Source organism: Pocillopora verrucosa, chromosome 1 (assembly GCF_036669915.1).
Source record: "Pocillopora verrucosa isolate sample1 chromosome 1, ASM3666991v2, whole genome shotgun sequence".
NCBI lineage: Eukaryota > Metazoa > Cnidaria > Anthozoa > Scleractinia > Pocilloporidae > Pocillopora > Pocillopora verrucosa.
In genome coordinates this window covers 14,329,890-14,345,102 of record NC_089312.1, presented here as the reverse complement: position 1 = coordinate 14,345,102, position 15,213 = coordinate 14,329,890, and the positions used below count along the sequence as shown (strand labels likewise).

Below are 15,213 nucleotides of genomic sequence, written 5' to 3'. Positions count from 1 at the left end.
GGCCTTAACAACGTTAGTGTTTAAGAGTCCTCTTTCCGTCGTGTTGTTCGTTATTTCCTTACATCACATATTGTGTAACTTTTGTTATTGTTTGTCATTTTAGTTTAAAACTACGTCACTTCACCGTTGACTAGTTAAAGTAAATTGTTTTTTTGTTTCAAAAACTTTATTTTGCCAAAAACTTTATTTTCGCATAGTGCAGTTTCGTCTGCCTTTCATTTTTTAGGGGGTTTTAAGGGTATTTTTCCAACACTCCAAGTGGCGGGTAATTATACCAGAAAACCAATATCAGTTACAGTTTAGGTTGTCTTGTCTAAAATATCTCGGAATGTTTCGGTTTCTAATCAATGTCGTGCAACGTTTATAATTTCATGTACCGGTTGACCTGTCCAAACTGATCCAATGGTGTTTTGTTTCAACCCATCCCTTAAAGCGAAGTCATTCTGTCTGATCACTTGTTATTTCGGCAGATAAATACTAGGAAGGAATGACAAGAAAATTCATTCTACTTCTACTTCAGACTTCTACCAGCGGACTCGTAGGTTTTACAGCTGAGTCTTCCTTTTGGTGCCGACAGGTTTTCTCAGACCTTTTTGAACAGCACGAGCAAACTTCCTGCACTAACTAGTTAAGGTCATGATTAAGATCGTGTTGTAAAACCAGACTGATTTCAAGTGGTTATTCTGTATAACCCTGGGGGTTAAAATTCAAACACGTAACCAACTACAAAGGAAAACTCTGGCATAAGAAAACAAGTCTCCGATTATAGAAACAAGGACGGCCAACTTAGTTAGGCGATATTACATTTCTCAGAATCCTGAGGGAAAAAAATAAAACAAAACATGTGATCTAAAGGGTGAGACACAAACTTCCGTCAATAACGAGAAGCACTTGTCAAGATCTAATGTGTGCTGCGATTGGCCAGCAGTGAGCGAAATTTTCCTTAATTCCCAAAGTCCATAATACTTTCAGTATCAATTAGCTAATTATAGCTAAGAACGAGACACGGGCAAAATCCTTGGTTTCCATAGATATTGAAAACAAAAGCCTTCTAACTGTATTACTGAAATGTCATCATGACTAAGGAAGAGAAAGGATATTGCGGAAGAACTATCTCAACTTTGCTTTGCACGTTTCCTTGGCCGTATATACTCTGTCACGGCTCTTTACACTCGCCAAAGGACTCAACATGGACCTCCTAGATTTTCACAGAAGACCTTCACTAAGCTTCACACTCCAAGTATTGCTGGCTAAAGTAAGAGCGGTATCGATCATAAAAATATTTTTCCCAAATCTGACGAGCCCGTATCCATATTGCACAAGTTTTAAGATATTGATAAAGATATTGTGATGTTTACACAAAATTATGCGTCAAGTTTTGGTAAAACTAATGTAGGTCAAACCAGTATTAAGCGGTCACCCACAAGGAATGGTTACCGCCCCTTAATACATGTTGACCGCTTAATATAGGTTCCGCTGGCAAAAATTAGAGCACTTTATGTGATGATCTGAATCACATTTTAATTGGTCCTTAACGATGTACTATTGGACTCTATTTGTTAAATCGAGCATGAAAATGTTGTAGCTCCCATTGAGTGCCTGCATTTTGACGTCAACATCCGGGACATCGACCATGAGCTTTGTCGAAAAAGAACTAGTTACCGTGTTTGTACTAGCATATTTTGCTAACCAAAATTGTTGAGTTATGGTTACCCTAAACTAGAAATAGTCGGTAAGTTCCATCGTATTTCGTATGTATTGTAATTTCGCTTGCTAAAGGTGTAATTTTTGTTCGTAGAAAACCTGCCTTATTGCCTAACTGAGTGTTTACTCGGCCTGCTTACTGGAACATTTGTGGATTTTCTTTGGAATACCTGTAAATAATTTGTTGAGTCTCACGCTTGTGTGGTTCTGCGAACTGCGTAATAAACATTTTTCCAAAATCTGATGAGCCAGTATCCATATTGCATAATTTTCTGACTAGCAACTTGGTTTACTTCAATGTCATTAAGCATTAAGTAACTAACAATGTCCCTGAATAATAATAAATAGGCCGGAACACACGAACGAAAGCAAAATTATTTGGTAGCTCAGGAATGAAGTACAAAATAGTAATAAAACTAGTAATGATCAAAGATTAGTAAAGTGCGTTCGATCTCTAGTAAATTTTTCTGTACTGATTGCGCAGAAAAAAAATCGGTGTCTTCAGCTCAAGGCGTCACGATCTCACTTGAAAGCACATGGAATTGAAGGGAAAGCACAAAGTAAATTGGTTATTCAGCGCAAATGATAAATATTATTTATATACTTATACAGCGCCACGTTTCGAGTTAGTTACCGCACATACAAAAGTAGTTAAAACCTAATTATCAAAAAGCTTGTTACAAAATCTGTTCCTGTGACAAGTCGCTAGGGATCGTTAAACATTTAACCAATTTTCTTTCCCAGTGTTCCTTTTCAACATTCTTTGAAAGGTCTATGAAGCTCCTTTTTCGCAGCTCCTTTGGGAGTTTTCCTCTGTCCACATCATCAAGTTTGATGACGACTAAACTGTTATCTCTCCTTTCCATGAGTCGGTGAAGGGCGTAATCCATTTCAGAACCGCAATAATTGCTATTGAAAAAGTTATTAGACACCACAGCTATTGTTTTTCTTGACTTGTAAACACTGTTGACCATATTTTCACGAAAAGGTACTCCGACAACGAAATCTCTGTAGTGTACACAGCATTTAAAACCGTGCTTTTCCTCCAAAGTTAGAATTAGAGTTTTAGTCACCCAATCCGAGTCTTGGGAGCTGAAAATAACGAACGCGTCGTATTCAAATTCAAGTTCTGAAAGCAAAAAATAAGGACATGTTGTTGGCTGAGAGTTCTATAGTAAAAATTTATTGGAGTAAGATTTTTAATCAAAACCCGTTGAGGTGATTCCTCAGAAAAAAATAAAGTTATTGAACAATTCTTTTTTCGACTTTCTTCAAATGTTCCCTTCCAATGTCTGTTTCGAAAAGTACAATTTCAAAGGTAGGTCACCATACTCGTTTAAGAGATGTGATGAGCCAAACGTACCCCACTTATGCCTATTCTAGCACTAATCATGCGCGTCATTTCATTGATTCGCGGCACATTTTGCTGCAGCTGGAAGCAAGGGTGGCTAAAGTAACATTTTAAAACTGAAAAACTCTATAAGTTGAAAGTCTTGAACGTATAGAACAATTTGATATGTAATTCGCGAAAAAATCATGCAATTTTAAATGACATCAACTCAAAACGTTCCTCGAGTCGTTGTTTTTAAGTCATAATTTGCATCATCGAGTAACAGTCTCTGCACGATATTAGCAATATCTTTTTTTCCAATTCGATGAATGTTTTTTAATTTGCCCAATTTAAAGGGGAGAATTTATAAACAATAATTGTGCAATTAAAAAATATGGGTCACCATGCTCGTCCACGAGCTAAAGACCATCCTACCTCATTACGCAGTCCCCTTATTGAAAAACAATACCGTATTCTCGGAATATGCGCGCGCTTACTCGCCTGATTACGTGATTTTTATGCCCAATACAAGATGCACAGTTCAATACCGAGGAATCACCTTAATAATATTAAAAATATGGCCCAGCACGGTTAAAACTCATAATGAGATCAAAGGGCGTTCTCTGACTCAAACACGCGAGCTTTCGGCTTTCAGTACATAGCCTACACAAACAAAGAAGTAACAAAGAGATCTTTAAACCTCTAACCCAAGTTAGACTAACCTGACATTGAAATTGCACTATTCACGGGTTCCTTGGATCGGGATCGACGGCGCCAGCAGATAAAAGATAAAGCAGCTACGGTAATTAGCACGCCTGCCGAGACGATTCCAGGGACAAGAGCATCGCGAGCCTTATCTGAGGAACGGATACGTTTCAAGGTTATCATTTCTTATCATCAAAGACTTCATACGCAATAGAAGTCAGGAGGAACATGAACATGCAAGGTCACACTGGGAGCAGGGTTTTGACGAGATGAGCTGGTGTTTTCTTAGTACAAGTTGGAGGAGATGGCTGTACCTCGAACTCTTCTCTCTTAGCCATTCGCATCATGCCACGATTCTCTACTTTTAGTTTAGCAGTATAGGTTTTCAATCGAGCCCATTGCCTAAATTCCCAAACGTTGGTCCAGCTATAAAAAATAAAGGTGATATCCGCAAAAACAACAACATGTTAAGATGATAGAGAACGACCTTAGTCTGTGTAGATTGTAACTATTCACCGAAAAATGAGAACGTGTCGCATTTCGTACAAAATTATAGCACTTCATGCGCAATAGTGGTGATAGGATCAAGTGGAGTCCACTTCGGTATGTAATTATACTTTTGATTAACAAATCGGACGAACGCGAAGCGATTTGTTAATCTCGACCAATTAATCATAACCATCACGATTTCCGATAAAAATACATTTAGAACAATTGTCTCAAGTTGAAAATTCCTCCATTTTGGAAATTCCCCAGTTTTTCTTAGGATAAGTGGTTGTTGCTATGGTTATTGTGATCAATTTTTTTATAAGTTGATTAGCTTAGTGGACTAAGTACGATTGGCTTCTTCAACTGTCAGATAACAAGTGTCCGATTACAGCCAACTGTCTTGTTACACTGTTCGATTACAACTCTACAAAATAATTAGTGAAAAATAAAGCGTTAGTGCACTAATCACATTTGAGGAAATTGTAATGTTTATGATTAACCCACAAATAGTTTCCTGTAAATTCAACAATATTTGGCTTTTTGGAAACGTCCAGAGACTAAAGTAGTAGGAACTTAACTAATTTCGTTGTCTTGCTCTCCCGGCAAGGTTTTGTTTTTAAAGCTTTCGCAACCGAAAGGAGCTGAAAGTTTTGGAAAAGTAATTGAGGCCAACACTTATTATAAGCAGAGCTTGTTACATCCAAGTTTCTAAATACAGAAACAGCTAGTTTGTTTTAAATGGATTTTACTTTTTCAGTTTTCTTCCTCTATCTCATATCCTGTTTATCCTGGTTTTTTTTTAATGTCTCAGGATTAGATCCTAAAAAATGCAGCTAAGCGACGTGGGAATTTATTTAACAAATATTACTTACTTTAGTAAATATTAGTAACTTTAATAAATATTTATAACTTTAGAGCAACCACTGTGATACATCGCTTACATTCAGCCTTGAATTAAGGCAAGCTCATAAGAGTATTTTAATCTAGTGGTTTTATGTTGAACAGCTCAAGGTTAACCAAGCCTCCTTAACATGAAGTGATTAGATGTATTACAGTCTACTTCCCACGAAATGATCGTCGAGTGATCATGCAAATTTCCTCCATTCAGCAGAAGAAGTTTGCTTCATAACCCACAATATTTTTATTCTCCCGGCGCCATTTCAAAACGTTTTTGAAATCAAGAAACTGAAAACGCGGTCTAAGATTCTTAATAGTAACCTAGCTTTCACATAACAGTCTTCAAATGCATTAGGAATATGACCACAAACCCCGCATTTTTATCGCGCTTGGCAGCCTAGGACGCATATTCCTTTTTTACTTCTTGACAATCTGCTTCAAAAGTAAAGAGCTACACAAAAAAGGCATTTGTAATCTAAGATAAAAACTTCTTACCAAGCGAGCGAAAGGGCCGTACTGGGAAATATTGGCCCAGGTCTTGGCAGTCTGGACCAATTGCAGCCAGGTTCTTACAAAAAACGACTGGGGGCCAATATTCCCCATTGTGGCTCGAGCAAGCGAGGTTATTGAGTTAAATTTGTTCTATAACTTGCTTGCTTATCAAAAGAAAAATACAGGGCGTATGACCGTTTCCGTGGAAACAGTCCGTATGGCAAAATACCGACCAAGTAAGAACCGATCAGAACGCTCGGATCTACTTCAAGACTACCTTGCTATATAATAACTAGAATCAATTAAGTTATATAATATATCAATGAACTGTACCTCCTAAAACATTTGTAGGTGAAGCCGTTGGATCTGAACAAAAGAAAAAACTGTTTTTTCACACACCAACTACCAATGACCAATACCCCAGGGCTAATAAGCAAATTCCTTTCTTTTTTCATATCACACTTGCAAAACGTTTCCTTTAAACTCAAAAGCTGGACATGATGAAGAGCACTGAGACAACCTTACACCAAAATACAATTTTCAACTCTAACTATAGAACATTTAGATATCAAATAGTTTTCCAATAACTAAGATCACAGCTCTCCTTTCGAAGTCGAAAATATTCAATGTTGGATCATAAACAAAAGTTTTTCATTTAATAAAACTCATCGATAGATTTTTCCTCCACGTTAGTATTTTCTTTCTTTTTCTGTTGTATTGAGTGGAAACGAAATCAAATCATCACACAAACAACAAACCCAATTTAATATTTGCTCAAAGTTTCAAAAACTCTTACCTTCAACAATCAACCTCACTGTGCAATTTAATTTTCCATAGCTATTGGAAGCCAAGCAAACAAACGTTCCACTGTCCGATTTAAGAACGTCCGTAATTTGCAGATACCAATGTGATTTTACAAAATACCGATCAGAGGGCAGATGAATCTTTCTCTCATCCTTATACCAAATGTAATTTTTAGCATCGCTCACGTTACAGATCAGCTTGACTTCCTTTTGTCTCATTTGTTCAACGAGCCTTGGAGGAGACGACCGCCTCAACTGGGGCGCAGCTGCAGCATAAGACACAAGAAAATCTAAAACTTCAATGTTTGGTCAAAAACAACAGTTGTACTTTTTATAAAACTTATCGATAGATTTTTCCTCAACTTCAGTATTTTCTTTTTCGTACTGAGCGGAAAAATCGCATCTTCTCATTCATGAATGAACACTTTTTATACTCACCACATCCTCTCTCATCGGATCCATCACCACAATCGTTTTTTCCATCACATTGCAAATGACCTTGTATGCAGTCTCCATCACAGTGAAACATTTCTTTTGAACAAACCAGAGGAGCCGTCGTTGGACATCCATTTTCATCTGACCTATCATGGCAATCACCAAGACCATCACACCTCCAAAACAATGGAATACAACTTTTATCGGCACAAGTAAACTGGTCTGCTTGGCAGGTTTTGGCTTCTAAAAGAAAGAAAAATAGGCTGTATTTTAACAACTAATTACACTCATAAAATCACGTATCTACCATATTATCAGAACTACAAGGAAATGTGGATGAACTAACATTTGCAAGAGAAGATGAATTTTCAAAACTCAGTCGATAATGTACTGTAAATGACATGAAAATGTTTATCTCCTAGGATTAAGCATATCAACATCGTCTGTATGAAACTTGGCCATTCCTGGTATTGGATTAAGGCTTCGCCATTCCATTTTAGATCGGTAGTCATTTCAGATATTCCTCGCTCCCCAAACTGGTGAGCTTTATGATAACTCCAGCAAATAACTCCAAACTTCAGCGGTCGGCATCTGTCGATACTCCTCTTTGACTCGTTGTTGCGAACTAAACTTGAAAACTAAAGCCATGTTTTGCGCTTAATGTCCTGTTGAAACTTTGGATTGCAGCTGCATTCTCTTCAAGAATCGGTCCTAGAACTCCACTTGTAAGTTTATGTGTCGAAGTTTGGGGGCTAAAATTTGGAATTTAAAGCTGAACGATTGCATTATCGCGCATAACAGAGGTCCGCATTAACCATTGCAGGTGAACCCGCTGGCCCTTTATTTTTCCTGGAAGGCCTGCAAGTGTAGTATGGCTGGCAAGTGCTTTTTCGAAACCAGAGAGGCTTCATTCTTCAGCGAGGTTGATAAAGCCTTCAGAATGTAGAGGTGATATCAATGATCATCTACAAGCATGTCACTTAGGTCAGCTTAGAGGAACGGTACAAGAATATGTGCTTATCGCTAACAGGTCAGGGTTGCCAGACGACCTTTCCCCTGATCAACTTGAAAAACTTTGGATTTGCGAAAAGCATAGAGGAAACATGGGTAAAAACTGGCGACCACGTTGCACTTGCCAGTACCCGCTGCTCAACGGCCGAAAAAAGCAGCTAAATACTAAAAATGCAGTTCATCTCGACATGTCAAGGGAAATTAACACTATCTTTGCGGAACTCGTTCCAACAGGTTCCCGTAAGTATGGTTTTATGTAAATTTTAGCTTACCAGCCAGGTATTGTCCTGAAATGTGGGGCAGGGTTTAAGTTAAGATAATATCTACACATATGTTGAGGTGCGGTAAATGTCAGAATTCAGTATTTTGGAACTTGATTAAAATTTGGGCCAAAGCTCGCACGCGAGTGAGTATAAAACAAAACAACTGCTGTAATTTCGTCCCAAGATACGTCGTGATACCACATGAAGGCCATGTGGCAGCTAGTGCAACTTGATAAGTTAAATCACACTTCGACTTGTAACATTGCTCTGAAGCAAACTTGAAATCTACTACCTAAGTTTTCAACACCACAAAATTGTACCGTTAGTCAATTATGTATATAGTCGGGAAACACAGCAACTGCACTAAAAAATGCGCAATACATTAGGTTTTACTGCCCTACCTTATTTCTAACATCTACATGTTTACAAAAGTATTTTTTTATGTCATACACGCAAGGCGAGATACTAGATAAATAAACTTGGAGAGTAATTTGACACCAATGTTTACGCCGATGCAAAATAACATTCCTTCTGTTTTTGACATTTATACATTTACACAAAGCTCTTTTGTGTTATTGATATAAAAACGAGCAGGCATCGATTTTCGCCCTTTTATCCCTATATAGAGTCAGAGTTTAACAACCTTTGCAACACACCCCCTATCCTAAATTTAAGAGAGTACCCGGGGTCACGTGATCACAGTGCAACAATTTTTATGTTATCTATAAGTATTGCTGCTTATTATCATTTTGCATTATTGTTGTATTTCGTGCTTTTCAGGAATCTAAGTATCTTGTTACAAGCTGCACAAGATCAAACTCGCGGAGAACATGACGTTGTTGCCCTTTAAGGGCAACGTCCCTAAAAAAGTACTCAGGAAGAGGACGAACCTTATAGGTGATATAACGCTACCTGATCCCATAGATAAAGCAGACCATCATATGTATTGACACCTAAAGAACTTTTACGCACAAATGTTCAATTGAAATGTTGCGTGCAAGCAAAATTGTTTTCTCGGCGTGGCCACACACTATAACATTTTGCGCAACATTGCTGATGCAGCAATCAAGTTATGTTTACAGGTACGTGGCCAAAATGGGCAACATTTTCGAAAAAATAGACAAATAGTGTTTTGGCTTTCAGTTGGATGACTTAAAAAGAGAAACTGGTTGATTAATGTACCATACAATTGCACGCGGTGGTGCTGATGGTGAACAGAACGGAATTTTTTGCGCGTATTGCTTCTTTCGCAACAATGCGCGCAAAGATTTCAGTGTGGACACACCATGCAGTCAATCACATGGTGAGAGAACTTCAAATTTTTGTTTGATTTTCTCAACTCCCAGACTCGCCAAACGAATGGCAGCTTTAAATCTTGCAACATTCACATCAATGCCTGCCACCAATAAAGCTTGCCGCGACGCCGCCTCGACCGAAAGCAAATGCCTTTACAGCTGATTGGACTCTGGGATGCAGATCTGAGACCAACAGCCAGGCTCTGGAGACGACGAGGCAGCTGAAAGTACCAGCGAGTTAGCAATGTCAGCGTTTACAGATGCCATGGAGAAACTGAACCCGGTAGCAACCGGTGCTGGCCGCGTCAGTCCCTTGACCTTTCAGCTGAAAAGTACATGGGAGGAGGCAAAAGAACACGAGAAAGAGATTTGCATTGACAACGCTACTGAAGCTTGTACTCTCGTTTGTGATATCATAGCGCCCAAGGCTGGAAAACAGCTATTTCAGGCCTGTTTTACAGGGACCAGCTACTTAGACCTTTTACCGTTGATGCAGGCCTACAGCAACGCCATAACGAGTACCTTGAAGACCCAAATTCTAAGCCTATATACGTATCGATATCCAGTGAAGACACTTTAGAAAATCCACGAGCCCTACGCAAAGTTAAGCGAGTGGCGAATTAGACGCGCTAGAGCTCATGCAAGAGAGTGTGGTCCAGGTTCTTTGGTCGAAAAGTCCCCGTGTCATCGAGTTCGACTGTCCGCCAATAAAGCTTGACCATTTCTTAGACTTCGCGAACCGCCCGTACTTTTATCAAGACTTGTCATTTAGAACAAGGAAACTGAGGCTCAGCAGTGGCGAGAAGATCACAATGCCAAATGTCATTCTCAAAGTCACAAGGTCAACAATGGTCAAGCAGTACCTTCAGTTCTGCGAAGAAGAACAATTTGAACCACTAAGCCGTTCAACCCTATTTCGCATCCTCGAGGTAAGGGAAGCCTATCAACAGAAGTCCCTTAGCGGCCTGGATAACACAGCAGCTGATGGGTCGACGGGGTTCGCGCAACTCCTCCGAACAGTGGACGAGCTTGATCTGATTGGGCTCGCAAAGAAAGTGGCAGAAGAACTGCGGAGAGCCCTCAGCGAGGGTAAGAGGTACCTCAAAACTCAGTTTCAGAGTCACTGCCAGGAAGATGAGGGCGAATGTCTCGACCACTGTCGTAAGTTTGGTCTCAGCGATCCAAACGATCCAGATTTCCAGGAACAATGCTCACATCAACACACGCTTCTCTGCCCTCAATGAAACGAGATTACTTTCGTTTTGCAGAAGATGCAACAGATTGTTAAGGATAACAAAATCTTAAGTTTTTAAAGCGATGACCAAAAAAATGACTTGTTGTACGACATCCAGAAATCTTCGGAGGCAATCGTCCAGTGGAAAGCTCACATTAATAAGGTCGAGGCAGAGACTGAATACTCTCACAGCTTCACCAACAATTACAATGAACAATACTCAAGTGAGCCAGGTTACAGCTACGAAATCGCTTGATGTAATAGTAGACGATAAACTCGATTGGCATAGTCACATCGAAAAATTAACCAAAAAGATCGCCTCTGGTATCGGGGTCCTAAAGCGAATTAGGCACCTGATCCCAGCATTAACCTTACATCTCGTTTACCAAGCCTTGGTAAAACATCACTTTGATTACTGTGACATTGTTTGGGGTAACTGTGGGTAAACGCTACTAGAAAATTGCAGAAAATGCAGAAATTGCAGAATAGAGCAGCCCGTGCGTTGACATTCTCTAATTATGATGCTGATGCAACTGAGCTACTCGAGTTTTTAAGGTGGAAAAATCTTGCACGCCAGCAGGAAATTCACAAAGCCACCATGATGTTTAGATGTCTGCACGGGCTAGCTCCAGATTATCTGTGTTCAAAGTTTACGTGGCGTGACTCTGCTTATGACCTCAAGGACTCTGAAAATAAGCTCAATGTTCCATTACCGCGCACTAATTATTACCGAAAAAGCTTTAGCTACAGTGGCGCCACATTATGGAACAGTCTACCATGCGATATAAGGAACACAGAGTCTCTGGGGGTATTTAAACGTAAGGTCAATGACATTCTTTAAGTCTAACGCACGGCACTCACGGACACAGAGAACAGCTTAATAAAGCCTACGCAGTCCAGGATTACTTTGGATACTCCATTGAAAATGTTCTATAGCGTTACTTATCCAATGTAGCTGTTCCGCCATGAAGTTTCTGCAGCTGCGCTATAGAGAGAAGCAAAGTGACTGGTACGGAAAAAGAGGGTTAAGTTGGCACATTAGTAGCATTGTGTCTCGAAGCCAGTCTAACACGATGGAAGTCATCTCGTACGCTCACCTCTTTGATCAGTGTACTCAGGACTGATATGCAGTTACGTCAATTCTCGTAGATCTTCTGAAGCAGCTGTCAAGAATCCTTTGCTGCAGAAAGTCCATCTGAGGTCAGATGAAGCCGGTTGCTATCACAACAGCTCCCTAGTAACTACTGTAAGAGATGTCGCAAAAGGAGTTGGGGTTGAAGTTCATAGTTATCACTACTCGGAGCCGCAGTCTGGTAAAGACATTCGCGATCGTATCCTCTGTCCAAGGAAGTCCTCTATTCGTGCTTACTGCAACAAAGGGCACGATGTTCTACCTGCCGTGGACATGAGAGATGCATTGACGCAACACCCAGTAAAGGGAACAACAGCTGCAGAGCATAGTCGACGAATCAAAGAACACTCTCTATATAAATAAGATTGAGCATTTTTGTAGCTTCCACAACTCCGAATATGGAGATACCGGTCTAAGAGTTTGGAAATGTTATGGCATCGGTAAAGGGAAGTACATTCCATATGACGTAATTTATATCAAGCACCAAGGTCAAACGTCCCTTCAAACCATATCATCAAGGGCTTTATGATCCTCCTGAAAAGCGTTTGGTCAAGCGTCGTTCAAAGAGCAGCAAGGAAACAGAGAGTACTACGCCATTGTTTGAATGCTCTGTCCTTAGATGTGTTGAAGTGTTCGAAACGTTTTCGTGGCTAGAGCTGCACCTGGACGTTGGAAAGCATACAGTCAGCAGGTTAAGCCAGTATGATGCAATCAAAAGGGACTGGACCCTTAAGTTCTCGTCGATAGATACAGCTGGTATCCACTTCTTGGGGATACTTCGCCCACTCGTCTCTACGAACAGGATGGGCCGTAAGCAAACCAAGGGGCAACGTTAGATTTTCAAGCTATCAGCGGTCTTCTCTTTTGTGCGGACCTTTGTGAGAACAGTATAACATCGAACTGGATCGTCGTGATCTAAATTTAAGCGATTATTTCTTCTCTTCAGAAGCCTAAAACCTTCATTTCCCCCTTAGATTCCAGACATGGAGAGTTTATATTCCGATTTTGGAAAAAAATTCAGCTCTGTAGCGATGTTAAATGGGTGATTCACCGCGAAATGTGGCCAATTCCGACATTTGTTTTGATACCACGAATCACAATGGATGCCGCCTACTTTTCGAAGGCAATACCTAGCTATTTGTTGAGGTTATTATGGATTTCACCAATTTGGTTATTAGAAAAATTCTGAAGTGAGCCATGAAGCCGGGCTGCAAAGCGGGTAAGCTGTATTTATGACGAAATCTGCTCCAGTGGTTCGATTTTAATGTAAGCGAAAAAAACGCGAATGCTCGTACATGTGCTAATTCAAACGGTCATAACTTTTGAGAATGTTTTTGCATATAAAGGTCTAAAATTAATGGCTGTGTAGGATAGACTTGTCAACCAGGTCCCGAATCTCAAAACTTAACGTCTAAATCAAGGTTATCTACGGCCATCTGCCGATGGCGTTTTTTAGTGGTCAGAATATGCTGAAATTCGCCTTTTCAAATATATTGAGAGGGCAAATTCTAACTTTCTTGGCAAACTAGAAAGGTTTTAAGCAATCTGATATAAATTCTGTGGCTTAACTATGCGAATCAAATATTTTACAATGTTACAAAATATGCCAAATTTTCAATTTTCGAGACGTTGCGACTGTCCCTACGAACTGGGAAATAATTATGGCCCCTAATGCGGTCAGAAAATTATTTCGAATCAAACCAAATCTAATTTAGTTCTTTCCTAGGTAAAGTCCTTCTGTTGACAGAGTTTCAAGCAAAAATTATTTTTGACGCAAAATTGACCAGGTGGAAGTAAGAGAGACAGCCTCTTAAATAGTTTTCTATAACATTGACTTGACACAATTGTTTTAAAACAGCTATCTATCTCAAGAAAAGATGGCCAAATACGGTTTTCCACCGCTCTGACAGGCTCTACTTGAGACCATTAAGAGCACTCAAAAATCACCTCTCCCTTTTGCAGTCGAACGACTTTCACACATGAGTGACCTAAGTTTGGAAGTTTGAAATAGTAGGTGTGGTATAGCATCGTCATAAATATGCTAATGTTATGGAAAAATCCCGTTAAAAACAGTTTTTGAGGACGGTCTCGAAAAAAATCCTACAGAGAGTTTTCTTCAAATTCACTGTTTCTTTTTTTGTTCTGTGGTGCCCATGAGCTTAATAACTGATGGTACCTTAAGGGAGGGTGCTTATTCGAACAGAGCGCTTTAAGGAGCAGCGAAATCAAAGCACTGATGTTCATTGAAAAAGAATGGAAAACGGACATGTTATCCATGGATCCTTCCTAGCTAGAACGAGCAGCACAGCAATCGTCGCATAATTTTAAGACGAAATCATTCGTTTGAAGGAACTGTGCACTCGCTTGGACATAATAGTGGAGAGACTAAGACGTAGACCACGGTTCTTGTAATAAGACCTAATTGAGCAATTACAGGAAAAAGGACCACGGTTGATTTCAAAGTGCATACTCTAACAGTACTATCACTGAAACAGAATAAAGGCGCTTACAGGAATAGGGACACCTATTGGAATAAGGCATTGGCAGAATGCCCATTGTTCTCGCGACATTTACTTGCAGTGGCGAAAATGTTATAGATCTGTAATATAAGCGCCGAAGCGTAAACAGGGAGGCTCTCATTGGTCGGAGATCACGCGCACTTTCCTCCGAAGGGAATACTGCCTTGGCTCATTAATTGTCAAGGCGGAGCTAAGAAACAGAGGCCTCGAAACTTATTGTTTCATCTATTGTTTCTAATATCTTAAAGCGCGCGTATTTCAAGCTGGCTATGCGTTGTATTTTTAAATTCATCTACTTTATTTTTTCAAAAGCCATAACACTTTCATCTCTTGCTACAAGCTAAACAAAATACATTTCGCTTCATGTCAAGCCTACGACAGTTTGATAAACAGCGGGTGTTTATTATTTATCGCTTAGGATTCGATGGTCTCATCGAAAAATTACTTACATCATAAATGAAGGACAATATAAAGTCTTTGAATACGGGCACTTATTGACAAAACCAAATTCTTGGGAGCACCCTTGAACGAGGGTGCTAAATCGAATCATTACGGTAAGAGGAAACAGAAAAAAATTCATCTCACAACTCATTACATTAATAAAACTATTTGTTTTTCCACGACATCCTCTATTATCGGATCCATTACGACCAGTCACTTGTTCCATCACATTTCAAATGACCTTGGATGCATCTTCCATCGCAGCGAGACATTTTTCTCTGGACAATCCGGTGCTTCCCTATGCCGACATCCACATTTCATCCGACCCGTCAGTGCAACTCAGAAGAAACTTTACATTTCAAACGGAATGGAACCAAGCCTTGAATTTGGAGCAACGACCTGGCCTTCACTAAGAGGCCCCTTGGCATCTAAAAGAAAGAAAAATATAGATAGCATGTATTTT

At 39.7% G+C, this 15,213-nt stretch overlaps 2 protein-coding genes across 3 annotated transcripts in view; both read right to left on the bottom strand.

The window, feature by feature from the left end:
- Nucleotides 1-15,213, bottom strand: part of LOC131784609 (fibroblast growth factor receptor-like 1) — an 89,408-nt gene that overhangs the window by 54,266 nt on the left and 19,929 nt on the right. The window lies entirely within an intron of this gene.
- LOC131775673 (uncharacterized) lies at nt 2,328-15,063 on the bottom strand. The gene is made up of 6 exons (XM_066159541.1): nt 14,931-15,063; nt 6,859-7,098; nt 6,414-6,686; nt 5,951-5,983; nt 3,757-3,891; nt 2,328-2,833 (listed from the first exon to the last, which is right to left on the bottom strand). The coding sequence occupies exons 1-6, from the start codon at nt 14,974-14,976 to the stop codon at nt 2,382-2,384; spliced, it is 1,179 nt and encodes a 392-aa protein (XP_066015638.1). The 5' UTR covers nt 14,977-15,063; the 3' UTR covers nt 2,328-2,381.

Coding starts and splice junctions, on each gene's coding strand:
- LOC131775673 (XM_066159541.1), bottom strand. CDS start 14,976: ATGGAACAAGTGACTGGTCGTAATGGATCCGATAATAGAGGATGTC. Junction 6,687..6,858: donor ATCCGATGAGAGAGGATGTG/GTGAGTATAAAA, acceptor CTTATGCTGCAG/CTGCGCCCCAGTTGAGGCGG. Junction 5,984..6,413: donor AGTGAGGTTGATTGTTGAAG/GTAAGAGTTTTT, acceptor TCTTTTGTTCAG/ATCCAACGGCTTCACCTACA.